General features: G+C 36.9%; 1 protein-coding gene and 1 long non-coding RNA gene across 2 annotated transcripts; one reads left to right on the forward strand and one right to left on the reverse strand.

Annotated features, from left to right (window-relative positions):
* Positions 1-5,628: 5,628 nt before the first annotated feature.
* Positions 5,629-6,592, reverse strand: LOC141834568 (uncharacterized). The gene is made up of 3 exons (XR_012602337.1): positions 6,394-6,592; positions 6,235-6,323; positions 5,629-5,699 (listed from the first exon to the last, which is right to left on the reverse strand). It is a non-coding gene; the product is annotated as an uncharacterized LOC141834568 (long non-coding RNA).
* Positions 6,593-9,732: 3,140 nt separating this feature from the next.
* Positions 9,733-20,483, forward strand: LOC141835086 (anaphase-promoting complex subunit 4-like). The gene is made up of 6 exons (XM_074722509.1): positions 9,733-9,978; positions 18,260-18,439; positions 19,724-19,806; positions 19,894-19,983; positions 20,172-20,276; positions 20,477-20,483. The coding sequence occupies exons 1-6, from the start codon at positions 9,733-9,735 to the stop codon at positions 20,481-20,483; spliced, it is 711 nt and encodes a 236-aa protein (XP_074578610.1).
* Positions 20,484-21,183: the final 700 nt, after the last annotated feature.

The following is a 21,183-nucleotide window of genomic DNA, read 5'->3' on the forward strand; positions in this document are numbered from 1 at the left end:
AATTGATGATCAAATTGACATCATTAATAAAGAATTTTAAGGTTCTAGATGTACATTTATGCCTTGGATGACACATAATTATTAATTAGATGTATTTTGATTATATTTAGATTTTTCTACATTTTAAAACTCATGTTTCATCCAATGTGATTTGTAGGGCAGCTTGGTCATCAAGGTCTAAGTGGCACATCAAGGACTAAGTTGGACATCATGATGAAGACTTAATCTCAACCCTTCATTTGAATCTAGGTTACTAAAGGCAAGGAGGATATCTACAATGAATCTGAACCTTACATCTAAGAAATGGAGAGTGGAGAAAAAGAGTACAAAAGGGAAGAGAAGAAGCAACTCATCCTCACGCCATCCATCCACACCTCTCCAACTCACCTCACGTAGCCTCCATCTCCACCACGTAGCCCACTCACACCACAACCCCTCTCCCATCTCCGATAGAACTCATCTCCCACACGCCACTCTCCATATCAAGCCAGCCACTCCATCCCTCATCTCACGCTCCCATCAGCCCTCACACCCCCTAACTCACCTCACGCCAACCTTGAGCCAGCCATCCACAACACTACGAGCAACCCTCATCTCCACCTCCCCTCATGCCACACAACACTCAAGCAGCCAATGCTACTCCCAACACCACCACTCACACGCCCTTACAGCAATAATCCACCTCCTCCAGCCCTCACGCCAACTAGTTCTCACAGTAGCAATCCCAGCCTTCAACCATCTCACGCCTCATAGCATCCACAATGCCAGTAGCAGCCTCAAGCCACAACGCCACAACCATCTGTTGAAGCTCCAGCCGATCGGATAGAGCCCAGCAGCCCCCTATTTCCTCCTACGCGAGTGGATAGCACACATCACAATAAATTCCAGCAATTTCTAATTTTCTCTTATTTGATTGTTCTTTCTTTTGATGTTAATTTAGCTCTCTTACAGTTGTTACTTTATTACTTGGTTACTCCCTTACAGCTTACTTTGTTACAGTTTATTGAATTTTTCATTTTGTGAATGCAAGTAGTTCATTAAATTGCCTAGTAGAAAATTCTATCATATTTCATTTCAAATCTGTCCTATTTTGTTCATGTTGTCCATTTTTGTTTAATTATATTTGTTCTCATTTCTTGGCTATGTTTGAAGTGTATTTAACTGAAATTTTGATTTTGGATAGTTAGGACTTTAGGAGGAAGTAGGTGGTTGAGTTTTTATTGTTCCTCGCATCTAAACCTCCCAAAACATGCATTAGTTCAATTTTTTTTTTATTTTTCTCACAACATACTAAATTTCATTAGATTTGAAAATTACAAGCATTGTAGTGGGTCCTTGAGAGACGATTTGGGTTAACTCTATATTACATAATTGTTTGAAACTTGAAAATTAATTGAAACAGTAGTGCGATAAAGAAAGGTTATCAATTTTGACGCCGTTGTCAGGGATCCTTTTATGATATTTGTTAATTTTTAGATCTTGCAATAATTTTTTATTTCTTTTCTGATATCTTTTCTGTGTGCCTTATGATTTTGTTTTACTTGTTGTGAAGTGTATGACCAGGTCTTTATATTCCAGTTTATGTAACTTTGATCCTGAGATAGAAAGGACCTTGCATGCACAGAGGAGAGCTCAGTGAGGATCCTCTATAGTTTCTGTCAGTAGTCAACCTTTGCTTGAGGTTCAGATGGAAAACAATTAGACCATAAGGGAGCTTGCAGCACCAGATGTGGCTTTTAAGTGTATCCAGTACCCTGAGTTGGAAGTTGATTTTGAGCTACGTTTTGGGATCATCCATTTGCTTCTTAAATTTCATGGCCTAGATGGTGAGGATCCTACTCGACATCTTTAAGAGTTTCACACAGTTTGTTCCACTATGAAGTCGCATGGTATCGCTGAGGAAGATATTAATTTGAGGTCTTTTCCATTCTCACTGGTTGATAGAGTGAAGGATTGGTGGTACACTTTGCCACCTAGTTCTATTACTTCTTGGGCCGAGATGGAGAGAGAGTTCTTGAAGAAATTCTTTTAAGCCTCGAGGACCATTGCTATCAGGAAGAGCATATGTGGGATTCAACAGCTTTTTGGTGAGACATTATACGAGTATTGGGAGCGTTTCAAGAAGTTTTGCTCTAGCTGCCCCCACCACCAGATCAGTGAGCAGCTACTCATCCAATACTTCTATGAGAGACTATTTCTCATGGGCAGGAGTATGGTGGATGCAGCCAGTGGGGGAGCCTTAGTGAACAAGACACCAGAGGGAGCCAGAGAATTGATCTCCATAATGGCAACAAATCTCAGCAGTTTGGGAGTCGTCCATTGATCCCTAGAGGGGTCCATGAGATCATAGGACCGAGTTTGGAGGCTCAGGAGGTGAGGGTTAATCTTCAGAATTTGTTAGTCAGACTCAGCAACTCTCAACTTAAGCCGTTCAAGCGATGAAGACTTGTGGACTTTGCAGTAGCCCATCTCATCCTACGAATTTGTCTCCCCAAGTGCAATCTAATGATGGATCTTTCTATGCTATAACTTTTCAAAACATTATATATTTGAAAACTTGGTTGACCAACACATTAGACACAAGCCTTTAGGTCAACACTAAGTCTAAGAACCCTAAGACACATAGGCAGAAAATCCTTGTGGTCAACAAGGATGTCCTAAGAGAGTGTCTAGTTCAGGGGGAGGTCATTCTTGAAAGATCATATTTTTTAAAAAAGACCTCTTAAAAACAAACCTTAAAAATTTAAAAATTATATTAAAAAAAAAATCTTAAGTTAGTTACTCTGGCTGATTTAGATTAACCTCTAAGACACTTAGGGAGATTGCCTTGTGGCTAACAAGGGGCCCTGTGGAAGTGTCAGATTTAGGGGGAGGTCTAAATCGAAAGAGTATAATTAATTTAAAATTATTTTTCTGAAGATAAATTTCAAAATTATTTTATACATTATCTTTTTATTCTGGGGCAAACCCTAACTAAGACACATAGGGAAGCTGCTTTGTGGTTAACAAAGAATCCTGAGGACGTGTCTGGTTCAGGGGGAGACTCTGAATTAAAGGATAATTATTAGTTTTTCAAAAACCTACCTATTTTGAAAACACTCTTGCAAAACTATTTTGAAAAACAAGATTTCAAAAATTATTATTTTAAAATATTTGAAAATTCATTTGAAAAATTATTTTAAACAAACCTTTCAAAACTCAAGTTTGAAAAGTATTTCAAAAATCTACTACAAAATTTATGTTTGCAAAACTATTTAAATAATTTTACAATCTACTATGGTCTTTCAAGAATTGTCAAGACTTAGGCGTGACCATAGATGTTACCAATATTGTTGGTGCAAGAGTGAATGGACTTACAATTTAAACTCTTTTTGATGTATGAAAAGGGGGAGAAGGGACCTTAAGTTAATAATATAGATTTCTCCCAGAAAATTAAACCCTGACCTATATTAACTTAAGAAATTGTCAAACATCAAAAAGGGGGAGATTGTTGGTGCAAGATGCACTAAGATCTTGCCTAGTGTTTCGATGTTTGACAATACACCTAAGTCTGGTCAGTTTGACCAAGGGTTGATCCAAACAGGACCTGATGTTTGGATGTGTGGAAGTGAGCAAGAAGACCTAGTCGGTTAGACTAGGTAGTGGAAGTCCTGATCTGGACGATTGGGCAAGGAAGTCCTGGTGAGTGAAGCTGGGCAAGGGAAAGTCCTAGTTGTAGGCTAGGCAAAGGGAAGTCCTGATTTGGAGGATCAGGCGGAAGTCTTGGCAGAGTCCTGAGTGCACCAGGTGAAGTCTGGGCTGGTCTAGGTGACCGAGTCGCAGCAGAAGTCTGGGCTGGTCTAGGTGACCGAGTCGCAGCAGAAGTCTGGGCTGGTCTAGGTGACCGAGTCGCAGCAGAAGTCTGGGTTGGTTAGAGAGAACCGAACCGCAGCAAAAATCCTGGGGGGCTAGGACAGAGCCGAGCACAAGTCCAACAAGTCTGGAGGACTTGGTTGGCATGAATTCTCCAGAATGGAGTGGGTTAGGCTAACCCAAGATTTCGGTAGAAATCTGAAGTTAGACCCACTAGGTAAGACTTTAGGTCGTTGTATTTGCTTGCTTGTATGCTTGTCTTGCAGGAACCAGGAGCTGGAAGCAAGAGGAAAAAGCAGAGGTGAAGCGAGTAAAGTCAACGCAAAGTCAAGCTCAAAGTCAACTCTGGTCAAACCGGAGTTGAGTCGACTCAGATCGGGTTTTGAGTCGACTCGGCACTGGAGTCGACTCAGATCGGGTTTTGAGTCGACTCAGGCTGACGCAGAGTCAAGACTTATCGGACTCGGCACTGGGGTCGACTCAGATCGGGTTTTGAGTCGACTCAGGATGACGCAGAGTCAAGAAGTTATCGCCGCTGACGCCACGCAAGCTGGAGTCGACCCAGGAAGCAAGATGAGTCGACTCAGAGAGGAAATCGGCTGAACGGGATAAAGTTTGATCTGCCACGCAGGCTGGAGTCGACCCAGATGGGCATCTGAGTCGACTCAGGCGGGCTATAAAAGAAGCCTTCGAGCAGCAGCCAGAAATCAACAATGAAACATAGTCCCACATCTAAAACACATGGAAAAGATCATGGGTTTAAAAGGATGAAAAGTATCTCCATTGGTATGAGGCCTTTTGGGGAGAGCCCAAGAGCAAAGCCATGAGGGCTTAGGCCCAAAGTGGACAAGATCATTTCATTGTGGAGATGTGGACATCCTTTAGACCCAACATAAACAACTAACATGGATCCCATGTAATGCATCATATGAATGACATGTCACACATAATACAACAATCAAGAATCAACCAGGTATAAAATAAAAATGCAGTATACGTATGGTCCAATACATATATATCATGCACATGATGCGCATATGCATGATGCAACTGCCTACACTCGCTCCAGCACTCATGTATATATATGAGTCTGAGGGTGTCCGACATCGGGTGATCAGTACTCCAGCCCTACAATATAGTAGCCTGGTGACCCGGTCAGTAGGTAGTCATATATAGCTACGTACATCCTATGGCCGATATCTGTCTACTAATACTCGTCCCTGAGTATCATCCATATACTCTCTGAGTACCACCCCTAATCGGTGTCGAGACCAAATCATTGACTCAGCTGCGTACATTGTCATACAACCACTATCACCAAGATGGAAATAGGGTATAATAACCACCTATATAGTAATGCCACTAAAGGCCAACTACCATCACGATAGACCCACATCATTGGGATTTACAATTGTTATCATAGATCATGATGAGCTGCTCAAATCATAGTAATCTGCATCATAGTAAAAAACTCTAATGATCACAGGTATCATAAGTAAAGAAAACTCTAACCTCTAATGATCATAGGTATCATCAGACAAGAGATATAACCAATAATGATCACAGATGTGATACTCAAGGATAGAAACAATAATCAAGAAGGATAATTCAAGGTCAATAGACATAAGGACAAGCATGATATAAACATGAGTAACATAAGCAGTATACAATTACTAGACAGGAATATAATCAAGGTATCAACTACAAGAATTGTAAACGAATCCTGCACTAGAAATGAAAAAGAACTGCATTGACCAAATACAGTAAATTACTCACTTGATGTATCGCAAGTCCACAATATAACCCCCAGAAATATATCCTCGTAAGTAATTGATCAAATCAAGGACCTGCAAAATAAATAACAACATTCATTAATAAACATATAGATCTTAACCAATTTTAATATCTACATATAATCCAAATCCAATTAGATCCATAATTCGATTAACTCATGTGAATTAAACACGAGTTAATTTCATTAACTCTAATCGGATTTAAACCAACCTAACCTAATTGAACCTATTAACACAACTCTAATAGATAAACCCTAACCTAACAATACCCTAATCCAAAACATAATTTCCAGAATAGCTTTGAAACAGATCTCATTCATCCAACAATAGCTACTCAACAATCCACATAATCCTCCAATCACCACAACCAATACATTATATCTTTAATTGGATTAGTCCAGATTTGTTGCCAAACCAAATACTAACTGATTCAAGCATTCTTACTTTATACCAAACCCTAATCCTCAAAGAACCGATCCAACAGAACCAATCCCTGAAATCAAATTGAACAAGAGACACCAAACTCCTGATCTACCTTCAATCCATTGATGAAAACATAGCTTAATTAGATTCAAGATGGGAAACTCACCATCAATCGGATTGAATGCCCTAAATTAAGCTCTGGTTCGTCAGGTCAAGACCCGCTGCTGATCCTCCACCAGTGAGCTTCAAACCAAACTGTACACAACCATCCAAATTCAAGATCCGAACACCTAAACCCCTTAAATTTCAAGAAGATAAATCTTACCCCAATCTGAAATCCCTAGAACCCCGAATCCAGCTCCGATCGGTGGCTGGAGAAAGAATGAACAACGGCTTGAGGAAGAATAGACAGCGGCGACAGATGACCAAAGCAGGTCGACAACGGATGGCTCAGCTCCAGGGAGGAGGACGACGGCAGCGGCTGGCTCGTCTGGTGGTTGGCACGCGAGGCAGAGTGGGGAAGAACCACGGCCTCAAAGGGCCGATCGAAATGGAGAGGAGAGGAGGGCGGCGTCCGGCGTGGAGAGGATCACGCGATTGCGATGGGGAAGAAGAAGAGAAACGTCGGGGAAGATGAGGAGATCGCGGCTTCGTGATTTGGGGACGCCGCGATGGGAGAAGAAAGAAACAGGATCAGCGAAATGGGAAGATTGCAGCTGGAGAAGAGGAGAAATGTCGCGAATTTGGGTTTTCTTATCAGGTTCTTTTGCTAGCGGGTTAATTGGTTAGGATCCAATAAACCTTAACCACATTAACCCTATTAACCCTTATGGCTTTAATTGGGCTGATTTAATTGGTTTTAGGTAGGCTAAATGGGTTGATTAAATTAGCCTCTTAATTAGACTAAGGATTAATTTTAGTTAGGATACTTTAATAACCTAAATTAAAATCCAAATCCTTAATTAATCAAACCTCAAATGACCAATTAACCCTTTAATCCTTACCTATTATGATTCGATTATTTACAATCAACCCTAAAATTTCTCATATCTTACACGGTAGCATGATGACTTGACTTGAAGTAAGGATTTGATACCAAATAGACTATGGACTCTTTTGCACTGAGCACAGAGAACTTCTTCTAGACCATATTTTAATGATTTTGAGTATCATGTTTACCATTGCTTTTGTTTAATAAGACTAGATTGATGTGCTTGGGATATCTATACTACTTTGTATTTCTATCTGAATCTAGACGCAGGTTTTTACTTGAGGATAAGCAAAGGTTTAAGTCTAGGGGTGTGATGTGTGTAGTGAATATATGTGTTTCTAAGGTTTTCATTGCACATCTTTATGTATTTCAAGTCATTTTCGTACGTTTATCACATTCTTTATCTATGCATTAGGCATATTTTCTCCATTTCCTGTTTCGGAGGTCTGCTCTTGTGTTTATACTTTTACAGGACGAAAATAGAGCGAAAGAAGGTGAAACAGAGAATTAACAGAAGACAGGGTCGTGCCTTCAAGACACAACCATGTCTCAAGCTCCAAGGGGTCGTGCCCACTAGGGCATGGCCGTGCCTCACCACCAGAGGAGCATTTGCTCCTGGCCGTGTCTCTTACTAACAGGAAGACAGCTGCCCACGGCCGTGCCTACCAGGCACGGTCGTGTCTCCAATTCAGCCTTGAGCCAAGGCCTAGCCGTGTCCACTAGGCACGGTCATGCCTTTATCCAGAGGAGCAACAGGCTCTAGCCATGCCTACCAGGCACGACCGTGCCTTCATCTAGAGGAGCAATAGGCTCTGGCCATGCCTACCAGGCACGGCCGTACCTTGATTCCAAAAGCTCGACAGTACACGGTCGTGCCTACCAAGCACGTCCGTGCCTACCAGGCACATTCGTGCCTTGTTTCTAGGGCATGCCATGTTACAGAGGCGTGCCAGCCTTGTGCCCTAGGCCGTGTGACTAAACACGACTGTGTGGCGAGGGTTTGATAGCGGGGGCATATAAATACCCCCCTCATTTGCCCTAAAAAGGGGGAGAGACTTTGGGAGTGATAGTGAGCCACCGTAGACGCCATCCAAAGTAAAAAATCGACGTTCCGTCCATCCTTTTGGGGCTACTCCGTTGCATCCATCCACCGTCAACGAGGAGATTGCAAGGAGAAGAAGAAGACATCCATCGATAAATTTTATTTTCTTTTTCTAGGATCTAAAATGTATTTCTTTACATCCTCTTTGCATTGTATCTCCTCCGTCATGGAGTAGAACCTTAGATTCTAGGATGTAGGAGGAATCGAGGTATATTATGGATGATTGTAACTATGGATCTGTGTTTACCATGTTCTATAATATATTTGTGCATTTGCTTTATGGATATTGTGCCTTATGTTTATTTGATGATATGAATGTGAATGGTATGAATTTATAAGAATGAGGATGAGTTGTGGTTTAAGGAAATCTTAGGATCATATGACCGGGGTGCCTTGTGACAGAAGGTGAACCTTTAACCGGACTTTCCGAGGAAATTCTTAGGTTGCAATGAATCTTTATGAGAGATAGCTAATGGTTATTGATTTTTAGAGAGAGGTCCTTAATTGGATACCCGGTGACAAAGGGTAGGACACTAGTAGTATGCTAGAGTGCCCGGTGATAGCAGGAGAGCTATAACCAGGCTATCTGGGATCATCTCGAACTAACAATCGTAGCGTTAGAGGATTATTGATTTTATTTCGAGAAAACCTGACGAGGTCTAATTGGATATTTTGGTTAGAATCTCTACAAATGTGTAAACATTGAGGAATGGTAAGGAGTCCATAGTCAATCAAACATAATCTCGAGGAATCCGAAATCCTAGGATCGTTTTCACAATCCTGTCACTAGTTGATTTTACTCCGATTGAGGTTTAGGAGCTCAACTACACTCTCACTTCCCCATTCTCAACCCAAATTTATGTGATCTCTTCACTCTTCTTGTGATTATTTAGTGATTGATTCCTTGGTCCCTGTGGTTCAATATCTTTTATTACTTGACAACATTCCGTATACTTGCGGAAGCCCATCACCATCTCATCCACCCGCTGCATCATCTACATGGAGTGCCGAAGTTGGGGATTCCTTCCTTCGCCGCGTCTTCCACGGAGTTTCACTTCGCTTTGCTTTGCATCCACCTCCGGCTAGGGACTTAGGGAGATTCACTTAATTAGTTTTGCTTTCCTTCTCATTTCTGAGCTTAGATTGAATTGTGCACTCTATATGTTTGTTAAAATTCCTCTTTAAAGTTTTGAATGTTGTTTGCCTTTAGCTTTCCATTGTTTACTTTGTGATGCACTTATTTACTTGTCTTTACTTTGTTAATGCAAATTATTCTTAATGCTTAGTGTTCTTTCCATTATTTAAAGGATTTAGAACTCAACACAATCCCCCCCATCAAATCTAAAAGAAACACAAAAATCGGCTTCAATAACTACTAGAATTATCATACATCGGCTTCAATTGTTGGGAGAGGATTCGAGTTTCCCTATACTACCTTAGTTAGGGGGATTCGGTATAAATTAAGTTGGTGTGCTCATTTAGACGGTAATCTAAGCTTGACATCAGTCTCTAAGCTCCTTTTTCGCTCACGAATGTAGGAAGGTACAACTGCGGCATAGCATGTGCTAAAGATGTATGGGTACATAGAGAAGCTAGGATCATTTGGCTTTGTGATGGACCATGAGTTAAGTAATGACTTAATTCTGTATAGTTTGCCTGAAAGCTATTCACATTTCATGATGAACTATCGGATAAACCGTATTGAGTCCACAATACCAGAGCTGATCAATATGCTCAAATCTATTGAGCCGACTGCCAAGAAAGAGAAGAAGGATGTGATGCTTGTTGATTCTTCTAATAAAGGTTCTAAGAGGAAGGCAAAATGACAAGCTAAAGGGAAGAAGAAGAAGAAGGCCAAGGTTACTGGACCTGCTTCAAAAGGACCATGTCATCACTGTGGCAAAATGGGTCCTGGAGAAAAAACTGCAAGGCTTATCTTGAGTCCGTGAAGGGTAAAAAGGCATCCCATGCCCCACCTGCTTTAGGTATTTTTATAATCAAATGTCTTACTATTCTTCAAACACCTGGGTATTGGATACTGGGTGTAGCTCTCATATATGTAATGACATACATGGGCTAAAGAATAGTAGAAGACTCGTCAAAGGAGATTCAAGCTTATAAGTTGGTAACAGAGCAAAGGTTACAGTTGTGGCCATCGGGACGTATTTATTGAATCTTCCTAGTGGGCTTATTTTAGAGTTGGAAAACTATTATTATGTTCCTGCTTTAATTAAAAAATATTATTTCTATTTCTTGTTTAAATAGAAAGGGTTTTCATTTGACTTTTAGTAACAATTATTCTTACAAAATTTTGAATGGAATTCTTTATGGAACTAGAATGCTATGTAATGATATCTACATGTTAGATAATTTCAACAAGGCATTCAACATTGAAACGAGCAACAAGCATGCTCGAAAGGATGATCTGTTAACCTCCTATTTGTGTCATTGCCGTCTAGGTCATATAAGCAAGAAACGCATGTCTAAACTCCAAAAGATTGGTAGTTTAGAATCATTTGAATTAGATTTAGTTGATACATGTGAATCATGCTTAAAAAGCAAGATGACTAAGCTACCTTTTACTGGAAAGGGAGAACTAGTGGGAGAGTTACTTGGCTTTGTACATACTGATGTATGCGGTCCAATGTCAACTCAAGTACTAGGAGGTTACAACTACTTCATTACCTTTATCGATGATCATTCACGATATGAGTTCATATATTTAATGAAATATAAATCTAAGGCTTTTGAAAAGTTCAAAGAATTCAGAAATGAAGTAGAGAAATAACTTGGCAAAAGTATTAAGATACTTTGATCCGATTGAGATGGTGAATACTTAAGTCAAGAGTTTTAGGATTATCTAAGGGACAATGGGATATTGTCTCAATGGACTCCGCTACACACCTCAGCACAATGGTGTATTTGAAAGGCGAAATCGAACCTTGTTAGACATGGTAAGGTTAATGATGAACCATGTAAATCTTCCTAAATCCTTTTGGGGCTACGCACTTGAGACTGCTATTTACTTGTTAAACAGAGTCCCGACCAAGGTTGTTTCTGCTACTCCATATGAGATGTGGAATGGCAAGAAACCCCACTTATCTTACTTGAAAATATGGTTGTCCTACTTACGTAAAGCGGACGATGTCAGATAAGCTGGAAGCTAAGTCTGATAAATATCTTTTTATTGGATACCCTAAGGAAATAAGGGGTTACAAATTCTATCATCTCATAGAACAAAAGGTGTTTGTTTCGAGGCATGCTATGTTCCTAGAGAATGAGATTCTCTTGCAGGAAAATAGTGGGAGTAGAGTCGAACTTAGTGAAGTCCAGGAGACTCAAATAGACATTGATGAGACACCTAGTCAAGAACTACAACCAATTACTCATAGTGATGAGCCATTGGATAAACCTTTAGAAATACAACCTCTTTGAAGATCTAGTAGGACACGCAATATTCTAAAGAGATATGAATTTTTCGTAAGTGAATCAAAAGATGTATTGGTCATTGAGGATGAGGAACCTACTGATTATGAGGAAGTTCTAAAAAGTTCTGAAAGGGATAAGTGGTTAATAGCCATGAAGTTAGAAATGGATTCCATATATGAAAACCAAGTTTGAAATTTGGTGGACCCACCTGAGGGCATTAAGCCCATTGGGTGCAAATGGGTCTTCAAGAAGAAAACTGACATGAATGGTAACATGATTACCTATAAAGCTAGATTAGAGGCAAAAGGATATCGTCAGAAGCAAGAAATTGATTATGACGAGACTTTTTCACCAGTCACTATACTTAAATTCATTCGGATACTCCTTGCCATATCTGCTCATTATGACTATGATGTGTGGTAGATGTGTTGGTGCCCCGGTTGATTTTGATGTGATCAACCAAGTTAGGTTAGGTCCTGTTATGGTCTGATCTCTCTGTCTAAGTGTGCAGGAGCTTAGGAGTAGAGGAAGTCGAGCGAAAGACATAGCAGTCGAGAAGGATGGCATGGGAGAGTGAACTAATGGGCTCGGTGCATCTGAGAGACGCGGAAGCTACGGAAGAGTACACCGATGGAGCAAGAAGGACATGCACGGCATACGAGGAATGAGAAGTCAGGAGGAAGGATGCTTGAGGGGCGAAATGCCAGAGTCAAGTTCGGGTGAGCCTAACTCTGGTTGGCCAGAAATCACTCAAACGATGTTTCTAAAAAAGTCAACTCTATTGACTTTGACCAAGGTAAAATTTGATGTGGCTTCAACGTGCGCTCCAACTTTTAATCATTGGTCAAATTAAGGATAGAGATTATCCTTAATCAAGGATGATTCCAACGTTGATAAACGTTTATTTTTTTAAGGATAATATTTATCCTTCACCAAAGATCAACAATCAAGATCAAATCCTATCTACGATCAACGGTTAAGATTAGTTTGCGTAGATTATAAATAAGCTTAGAAGCTAAAGAGAAAAACAACACTTCAATTGTAATATTTTTTTCTTAGCTTCCATCTTATACTACAAACATCTGTAAAAGGCTTCTCCACCTACAAGGAGTTTTTGATAGTAAGTTTATCGCCTTGGCTTACAACCACCTAGGTTGTAACCAAGTACACCTGTTTGTATTCGCCTTTTATTAGGTTTATTTCATTTAATTTATGTTGGGTTTATTTAATTGTTGAAACTAACGTTTATCCTTGTAAAGTTGTGCAAGAGATCCAATTTTATTTACAGGGGCAATTCACCCCCTCTTGTCGGTCCACATCGATCCAACAAGTGGTATCAAAGCTGGGACACCGCAGAAGGACTAATCGCCAATTGCAGTAAATTCTAAGAAAATGGTTAGACTAGTGATCTACTCGCCAATGTTTGAGGGGGAGTTCATAGCATGGAAAAGGAAGATGAAGGTATTTTTTTCTACAGATTATGAACTATTATTAACAATGAAAAATAGTTTTTCAGCTCTAAAAGATAACGAAGGTAAAATCAAAGAACCTGATTCCTGGACCAAGAAGGATCAAGCGGATGCCAATGCAAACGGAAAAGTAGAATTCCATCTACTAACCGTCCTCCCTAAACAAGATGTCAACTGGATCGAGAAGTACGACTCGGCGAAGGAACTTTGAGAAAAGTTCTTGGAGCTGCACGAAGGCACCTCGGAGGTAAAACTGGCACAATGAGATATCCTTCAAAGCCAATTGACCAACCTTCAGATGGAAAACGGAGAATTAGTTGCCAAATTGCACTCCAAAGTAAAAGAGTTAATCACGAGCCTCGAAAATATCAAAGAAAAGGTGGAAAACCTAAAAGGTGACAAACCTCGATGCTCAAAGGTACGCCCTAAATGCGTTATGATTGTTTGGGTGTAATTATATATATTTTCTTAATACATTACACACCTTTGAAAATTATTGACCAACACTAAACTTCTAGATCCTTAGGTCAACTATAGAATCTTAGACACCTAGGCATAGTTTCCAGAATCATGATCCTACGTAGAATCGATTTGGGGTCATGATCAGATTGGTCGAGATCAGATCGTAGAATCATATGATCTTATCAAAAACTATTAATAATTTTGTATATAAATAGATTAATAATTTTGTATATATATGCAACCGTCGACACTCGACTCCTTAGATGACATTATTATCTATACAAATTTAAATTAACTAGTAATTTAACTACCATTCTAGTACAATATCACTCAATAATATTTATATTTTCATATTATAAAATGGAAGAGCATAAAATTTCTATTGACACAATAATTGTAATAATCACATTTAATATTAAGAATGATCCCTTAGTTTAAAAGATGATCCAATTCAAAGGCTAATAAAATAGCTAATGTAGTGAAAGTTATTGAATTCTTTGATTCAAACAGAAACGCCGAAAATAATCTTCTAAAGACCCGTTAATTCCACAGAATATCAAATAATAGACATCTAAAATTTTATCATTTTGAGCAAAATAAACAACATAATATTATTGATGAAAAACTTACTCAAAAATAACTAAATCGATGTTTAAATAATCTCAAAAGCCTAACTCTACAAAAGAATTCTGCTCTGATCCTACAGATCATATTCTGATCCTATGTTGATTTCACTGTAAAACTTGATTCTACATGATTCATGATCATTTCTACTTTTAGATCATAGGACCGCATGATCCAACAATCCTGGATCGTGATTTTACAAATTATGCACCTAGGTATATCTTTCTTATGATTAACAAGGATATCCTAAGGGTGTGTTAGGTTAAAGGGGAGGTCCTTATTGAATGACCAAGTATTAAAAGAGAAGTTTTTTTAAAATTGCTTTAAATCATTTTAAAACTATTTTTCAACTTCTTCAAAAAAGGTTTTGAAAATTATTTTGAAAATTCAGTTTTCATAACACACACTACAAAAATATAGGTTATTAGTGATGAATTTTAGCGGCGAAATATTTTCATTGCAACTTGGCGACAAAATTAGTGATGAACTCTTATTTCATCACAAATTTATGATGAATTTAGCAATGAAAATAATTTAATTATGGAATTAGTAATGTAATGATTTCATCATGAAAATCATAGCTAAATTTATGGTTGTCACAAAAATCATTGCAATTTAGCGATGAATCTGTGATTCATAGCTAAATTTATGATGATGACGAGCTAGGTGATGACACAACATGGTAAGCTCTTCTTCCCTCTCTCTTTTCCCCTCCCGTCTTCTTCCCTCTCACTGCCGACACCTGATTTGGCTAGTCGGCTGCCGCTTAGGCCAGTCAGCATGCCGTTTTGGGTGACCGACCAACTGATGAGGTTGGCTTGCTACTGAGGTAGGACGACCAATTGGGTTGGGCACGATCGGTTGGGTGAGGGTCAGCCAGTGGGTGAGGGCCGGGTGAGGGTCGATGGTGGGCTGGCCGATTGGGTGGGGGACGGCGGTTGGGTGAGGGGTTGGGTGAGGGACGGCGGTTAGGTGAGGGCCGACGTAGTTAGGGTTGGGCACGGTTAGGGTCATTTGCTGACCCCACTAGTCGGCCAGCAGGTCAGTTGCTGACCTCACTAGTCGGCCGCTGAGGTGGGCTGGCCAGTTGGGTTGGGCGTGGTTGGTTGGGTGAGGGTCGATCGGTTAGGTGAGGTTAGATCAGCTGGTTGGATGAAGGCTAGTGGTGAAGGCTGGCTGGTTGGCTGAGGGACGGCTAGTTGGGTGAGTCCCAGCATGGTTAGGGCTGTTTGTTGACCCCATTGGTCAGCCAGCTGGCCCGCTGCTAACCATATTATAAGATTACAAGGGAACTTCTACAACCTCATTATCAAGCAATTAAATTCAACTTAGTGTATTATTTTGGAACTTTTAGCATATGTATTGACTGATAGTCAAGCTTCTTCTAATGATTTATCGTTCTACTGAGTCAATGACCATTCAAAATTGCTAATATTATTTTCCTAGTCATATATGAGCTTGGTTTATATAATTGATTATTTAGCTTTCAATATAATTCTATTCATTATCTTTGTTAGATAATATGACTTCGTAATATTGTTTGTGCAGGTCTCATTCTGACGTGTGCTTAAAGTATTTGGATACACTTAATTTTGTTCATCTGCTTTAGGTATAATTTTCACTACAAAAATATAGGGTATTAGCAATGAATGTTTGCGACGAAAATTTTTCATCGTAAATTTGTGATAAATTTTGCGATGAAATCTAATTTGGTTGCCAATTTGCAACGACATTGGTAACAAATATAGTTTAGTTGCCAATTTGCGATGGACGAATTTTTGTCGCCAAATTCATCACCAAATTATGACGAATTCATGAATTTGTCACCATTTGGCGATGAATCCAGTATTCGTCGCCAATTTTAGGGATGAATTCAATGAATTCGGGTTTCGTCACCAATTTTGGCTACTAATCAATGAATTCGTCGCAAAGTTTAGAATGATTTAACAAAGAAGTGGGGTCGGACCGCGTGATAACTTTAGGATATTTGGCGATGAATTTGGATTCGTCTCCATTTGGCGACGAAAATAGAGTTTCATTGCTAATTTGGCAACGAATCCTAGATTTGTCACCAAATTGGCAACGAATTTGAATTCGTCGCCAAATATCCTAATTTATCACACCACCCGATCCCCTTTTCTTCTTCCCCTTCGTGATTTCTCTCTTCTCATCCCCGATCTCTGCTCTCCTCACTACAAGAAAATAGGGTTTCAGAAACAAATTTTTAAGACAAAATTAAAATCTATTTTCTTAAAAATCTATTTCAGATTTAGATAAATTAGAGACGGATTTGCTACAAAATTATAAATCTGTTTTACTTTAATAAAATATAACATTTAGAAAAAAATTGAAACAGAATTTAAAATAAATTTGATACGAAATTATATATAAATTTGTATAAACAAATATAAATATAAATTATAAATGAAATTTGAAACCATATGATTTCTATCAAAATATCCGTTTAAAATTTAATAAAAATTTAAGACAGAATTAAAATCAATTTTAGATTTGGATAAATTAGAGATGGATTTGCTACGAAATTACTAATCTGTTTCACTTTAATAAAATATAACATTTGGAAAAAAAATTAAGACAGAATTTAAAACAAATTTGACATATAATTATATATAAATTTTTATAAACAAAAATAAATACAAATTATAAACAAAATTTGAGACTGTATGATTTCTGTCAAAACATTCATCTAAAATTTATGATGGAATTAAAATATATTTCAAATTTAGATAAATTAGAAATAGATTTGCTACAAAATTACTAATCCGTTTCACTTTAATAAAATATAATATTTGAGAAAAAAATTGAGACAGAATTTAAAATAAATTTGATATGAAATTATATATAAATTTTTATAAATAAAAATAAATACAAATTATAAGCAGAATTTGAGACCGTATGATTTCTGTCAAAACATCCGTTTAAAATTTAATAAAAATTTAAGACAGAATTAAAATATATTTCAGATTTAGATAAATTAGTGACGGATTTGCTACAAAATTAATAATCCATTTCACTTTAATAAAATATAACATTTAGAAAAAAATTGGGACAAAATTTAAAATAAATTTGATACGAAATTATATATAAATTTTTATAAACAAATATAAATGTGAATTATAAATGAAATTTGAGACCGTATAATTTCTATCAAAATATCTGTTTAAAATTTAATAAAAATTTAAGATGAATATTAAAATCTATTTCAAATTTAGATAAATCAAAGATGAATTTACTACGAAAATATTAATTTATTTCACTTTAATAAAATATAATATACAATAAGAAATTTGAGACGAAAGTTAAAATGAATTTGAAACAAAATTATAAATAAAAATTTTTAAACAAAAATAAATACTAATTACAAATAAAATTTATCAATTCTGATTTGGGGTGGGTAAGGCTGCCAATTTGATAAATTGGATTTTAGGTGCTGAGAAACCAGAAGTCTTTCAGAATAGGTAAAAATGAGGTGAATATGGAGCATCCAGGTAAGTCTACCTTGGCTGGAGGTATGATTGTTTTGAAAAGGATCTAACCTATTTGATTGATTGCTCAAACTGAAGTAAGGCTGAGGAAAGAGAGGAGTAGACAGCAAGAGCAAAGGGCAGAGAGAAGGTGTACAATAAACCCTTTCCTAGGACTGAACCCCGTGTTGGCTGGAGCTTCGTGAACGATTATCATTTTTTTATAGTTAAATATTAGTATGAATGCGTAATATGTCACTTGAATAAAAAATATTTTTTTATACAATTTCAAAAGAAAAATAGACAATTTTTTAAAAGTGTAAATCATATTTATTTTGGATATATTATATGCTGAATTTTGATTTACCATACTACAAGGTAAAAAATAAAAATCATCCAGATTATCACAGAGAAAAGTCACACCAATAAGAAAATAATTATAAATTAATACTTTTAAATATAATTGATCTTGTCCATTGATTTGCTTTTACTTTCATTGCCATTGTTATCTTTTGAAAACTTCATTGTGTAAGTCAAAAGTGTTGTTCGGTGTTTTCCCCCTCTAGGTAGCAAACATATTATTTTGATGAAACCACCTATTTCAAGAATCTTCCTGCACTAATTGGCAGCCTGCTGTAGAGATCATTGGATTTCGAATTGCAGAATTGCGAGGCCTTTCTCGATGGCGTGCACGGTATCGTGTTATTGGACTGGATGAGAAGCTTATTGATAATGCAACAGAGAAGGCTGGCATGTTGCTTGTGCAAGTTGAAAGGTTTTCGAGGATTCTTGCAATTGTATTACATCTGGTATGCTATTGTTTCCAGGCTTGACGATGTGTTTTCTGACTGCATACCTAGTTTCTCTTTATTTGTGCTTTACCATGTATTTATGTTTCGTTTTGGCCTTGCATGATTTGTTGCACTTGTTTATTTAGCTTATATATATGTTTGTATTATCTACCTTAATATGTTCTATTTGGATCTTTTCTTATAAGTAATTTCTTTGATCTTTTCTCACTTGCTACAATGTGTCTATCTACATAGATTCTTTGTTATGAAAATTTCATTCTTGACTTTTAAGCTCTTATAAAACCTTCAACTCGGCCATAGGTCTGTAGCCATCAGGTTACTGTTAGGCAGCAACTGATATTAAGATTTAGTAAGAACTTTACTCTCCCTTCTCGCAATATGTACATTGTGTTAAATTGGATATTCAGTATGCCTATATTGTAATTTAATTTAGTATTTCCTTGTGAGACTTCTAACTTTCCTTGAGGACGTGCTGAAACTAGGATTTGTAGAATATATTTGGTCGTGCTGAAATTTTATAAGACTGGCTACCCATTTGATTACAAATGTTCCAATTTTCATTTTCATTACTTTCATAAGGCATTGAAAATGAAACCTGCAACAAGCAACTTCAAACATATGAAGAGGTGAAATATTGAATTTTGTCATCTGTACAATCCAAACAATAATTCTTTTCATATAGAAGTTTCTTGCTTTGGAAATTGTATTCCATTTTTATCCTTATGACCAAATCCACTTTGATGGAGGCAGAAATCTCTGGCAATGGGCAACGATATATGGATAGATCATTCTAGATTTGAATCCAACTAATGGTAAGGGAAAATACTAAAAGGCTTTTGAAGTTGCCTTGGCTACATTGTCCTATATGCATTCTAAACTATTGGCTGCTTCTTAGAGTAGAATGGAATAGTAACTTCTGGTTTACTAGGTATGCCTAGTTATTATATCCTTATTTTTTTCTACACATCGAAGCTCTGAGAGGATACGGATGTGGGATGTACTAAACAAGTGTGTTCCATGTTATCATTCCTCATCTCTGTAGGAATGAATGTGTTCCAAAATATGCTTATCAAATGATTTCACATACTATATTAAATATTGGTTCTCTTTTTGTTTAACAAAAACAATTATATTACTAACATGTTTAGATATTTTCTATCCTCTTTTTTACCTCATGCCTGAATGAGTTCTTAAGATATTCATTATTAATTTCATAACATATATGGTTGTTTGAGTTCTAAGTTTATTATATAGTTATTCTTGTTATCTCCTTTATTTCAGTTACAAAATTTCTTCAATTGGGTTTTGAGGTCTATTAAAATATTAATGTCCGAACCAGTTGATCAAGTACAGTCAGCAAACAGGTTTGATATCCCCCATTCCCCTTCTGACATTTTCATACCAACACCTTAGATATGATTGGTACTGATTATTTGTGATCGTGTTCATAGCGAACTCATTGTGGTGTTCTTGAAATTTGTGCTCAATCATGATCCAGTTGGGGAGTTGTTGGATGCCACTAAAACAATTGATGTTGATGGGTAAGTTACTGTTTGCAGATGTTCCTGTGATTTTTTTTGGTCTGTCATTTCAGTCATCATTTATCTAGTTGGATAAGACAATCGGTCTGCTCATGCTTATTGAATTGATGACTCCAATATGACTACCCTATCATTTCCTTGAGATATTTTTCTTTATTTTCAGAAATTTATTCTGTTTGTTGATGTAGGGAAATTATGGAACGGCTTGAGGAGTTGGTGATATTTGGTGGATATTCGGATACCAAGTACTTGGAAAGAAACTTATTAAATGAATTTAATCAGATGGAGCAATGGTACTATCTGGACTTAAATATATTTATTACATGGTTTAGAATTCAGAAAAAGTGCACTTTATTAATCACAACGTTGCGGGTTTTAAGATTCAATATGTTTAGGATCTTGGTATACTTAATAACTTTTACATTGTTGAATGTATTCAATACACTTGGTTTAGATTCAGAAAAGTGCACTTTGTTAATCAGAACAATTGCAGGTTTTAAGATTTGATACGTTTAGGACTCTTGGTATGCTTAATAAATTTCCATTGCATATAACTTGACTGTTTTAGCTAACACATCAAATTAGTAATTTCAATAGTCGGGTTGGCTCGAGATGTTACCATCTCTTGCCGTGCTTCTTTTTTGGAATTGAGGTTTCTTATAGCTCATAAGGAAGATCTTCATTTCAAAGAAAATACACAATATATCTTTTGCAAGAAGTCAGTATGCTAGACTCTGAACTTACAAAAATTCCAAATACACAAAATTATGACCTATGGATAAAAGATGTCTTTGAAGATTGTTCTACTTATTGAGGACTCATGGAAAAATTCATTTATTTTATAGTTATCAAGCTATATATATATATATATATATATATATATATATATATATATATATATATATATATATAGGAGTGATATCCTGCGCGTCTTAAAATATGCGACTGTGCGCCATATCAGAATCAAAATATCCGAAAGAATTTTGAAACAGTAAATATATATGCATTTTTTATTTTCTTTTTAATTTTTTATTTTAAATACTATAACCTAAACCCTAAAGAGAAAATTTTAAATGACTTAATTGTATGCAAAATAAATAAATAAAAAATAATTTCTGTTTTAATTTTTTTTTTTATGTTTAATACTATAATCCAACCCCTAAACCCTAAAAAAAATCTTAAATGGCTTAACCGAAAAAT

The sequence above is a fragment of the Curcuma longa genome, chromosome 9, assembly GCF_044706935.1.
Source record: "Curcuma longa cultivar G26 ecotype Majalengka, Jawa Barat chromosome 9, ITB_CL_G26_1.1, whole genome shotgun sequence".
Taxonomy (NCBI): domain Eukaryota; kingdom Viridiplantae; phylum Streptophyta; class Magnoliopsida; order Zingiberales; family Zingiberaceae; genus Curcuma; species Curcuma longa.

Bases quoted from the DNA above. Each gene is read 5' to 3' on its own strand.
- LOC141835086 (XM_074722509.1), top strand. From the start codon at position 9,733: ATGTATGGGTACATAGAGAAGCTAGGATCATTTGGCTTTGTGATGGAC. The intron at 9,979-18,259 runs GCAAAATGACAA...ACTAATTGGCAG, and splicing joins ATAAAGGTTCTAAGAGGAAG to CCTGCTGTAGAGATCATTGG. The intron at 19,807-19,893 runs GTTTGATATCCC...TCGTGTTCATAG, and splicing joins CAAGTACAGTCAGCAAACAG to CGAACTCATTGTGGTGTTCT.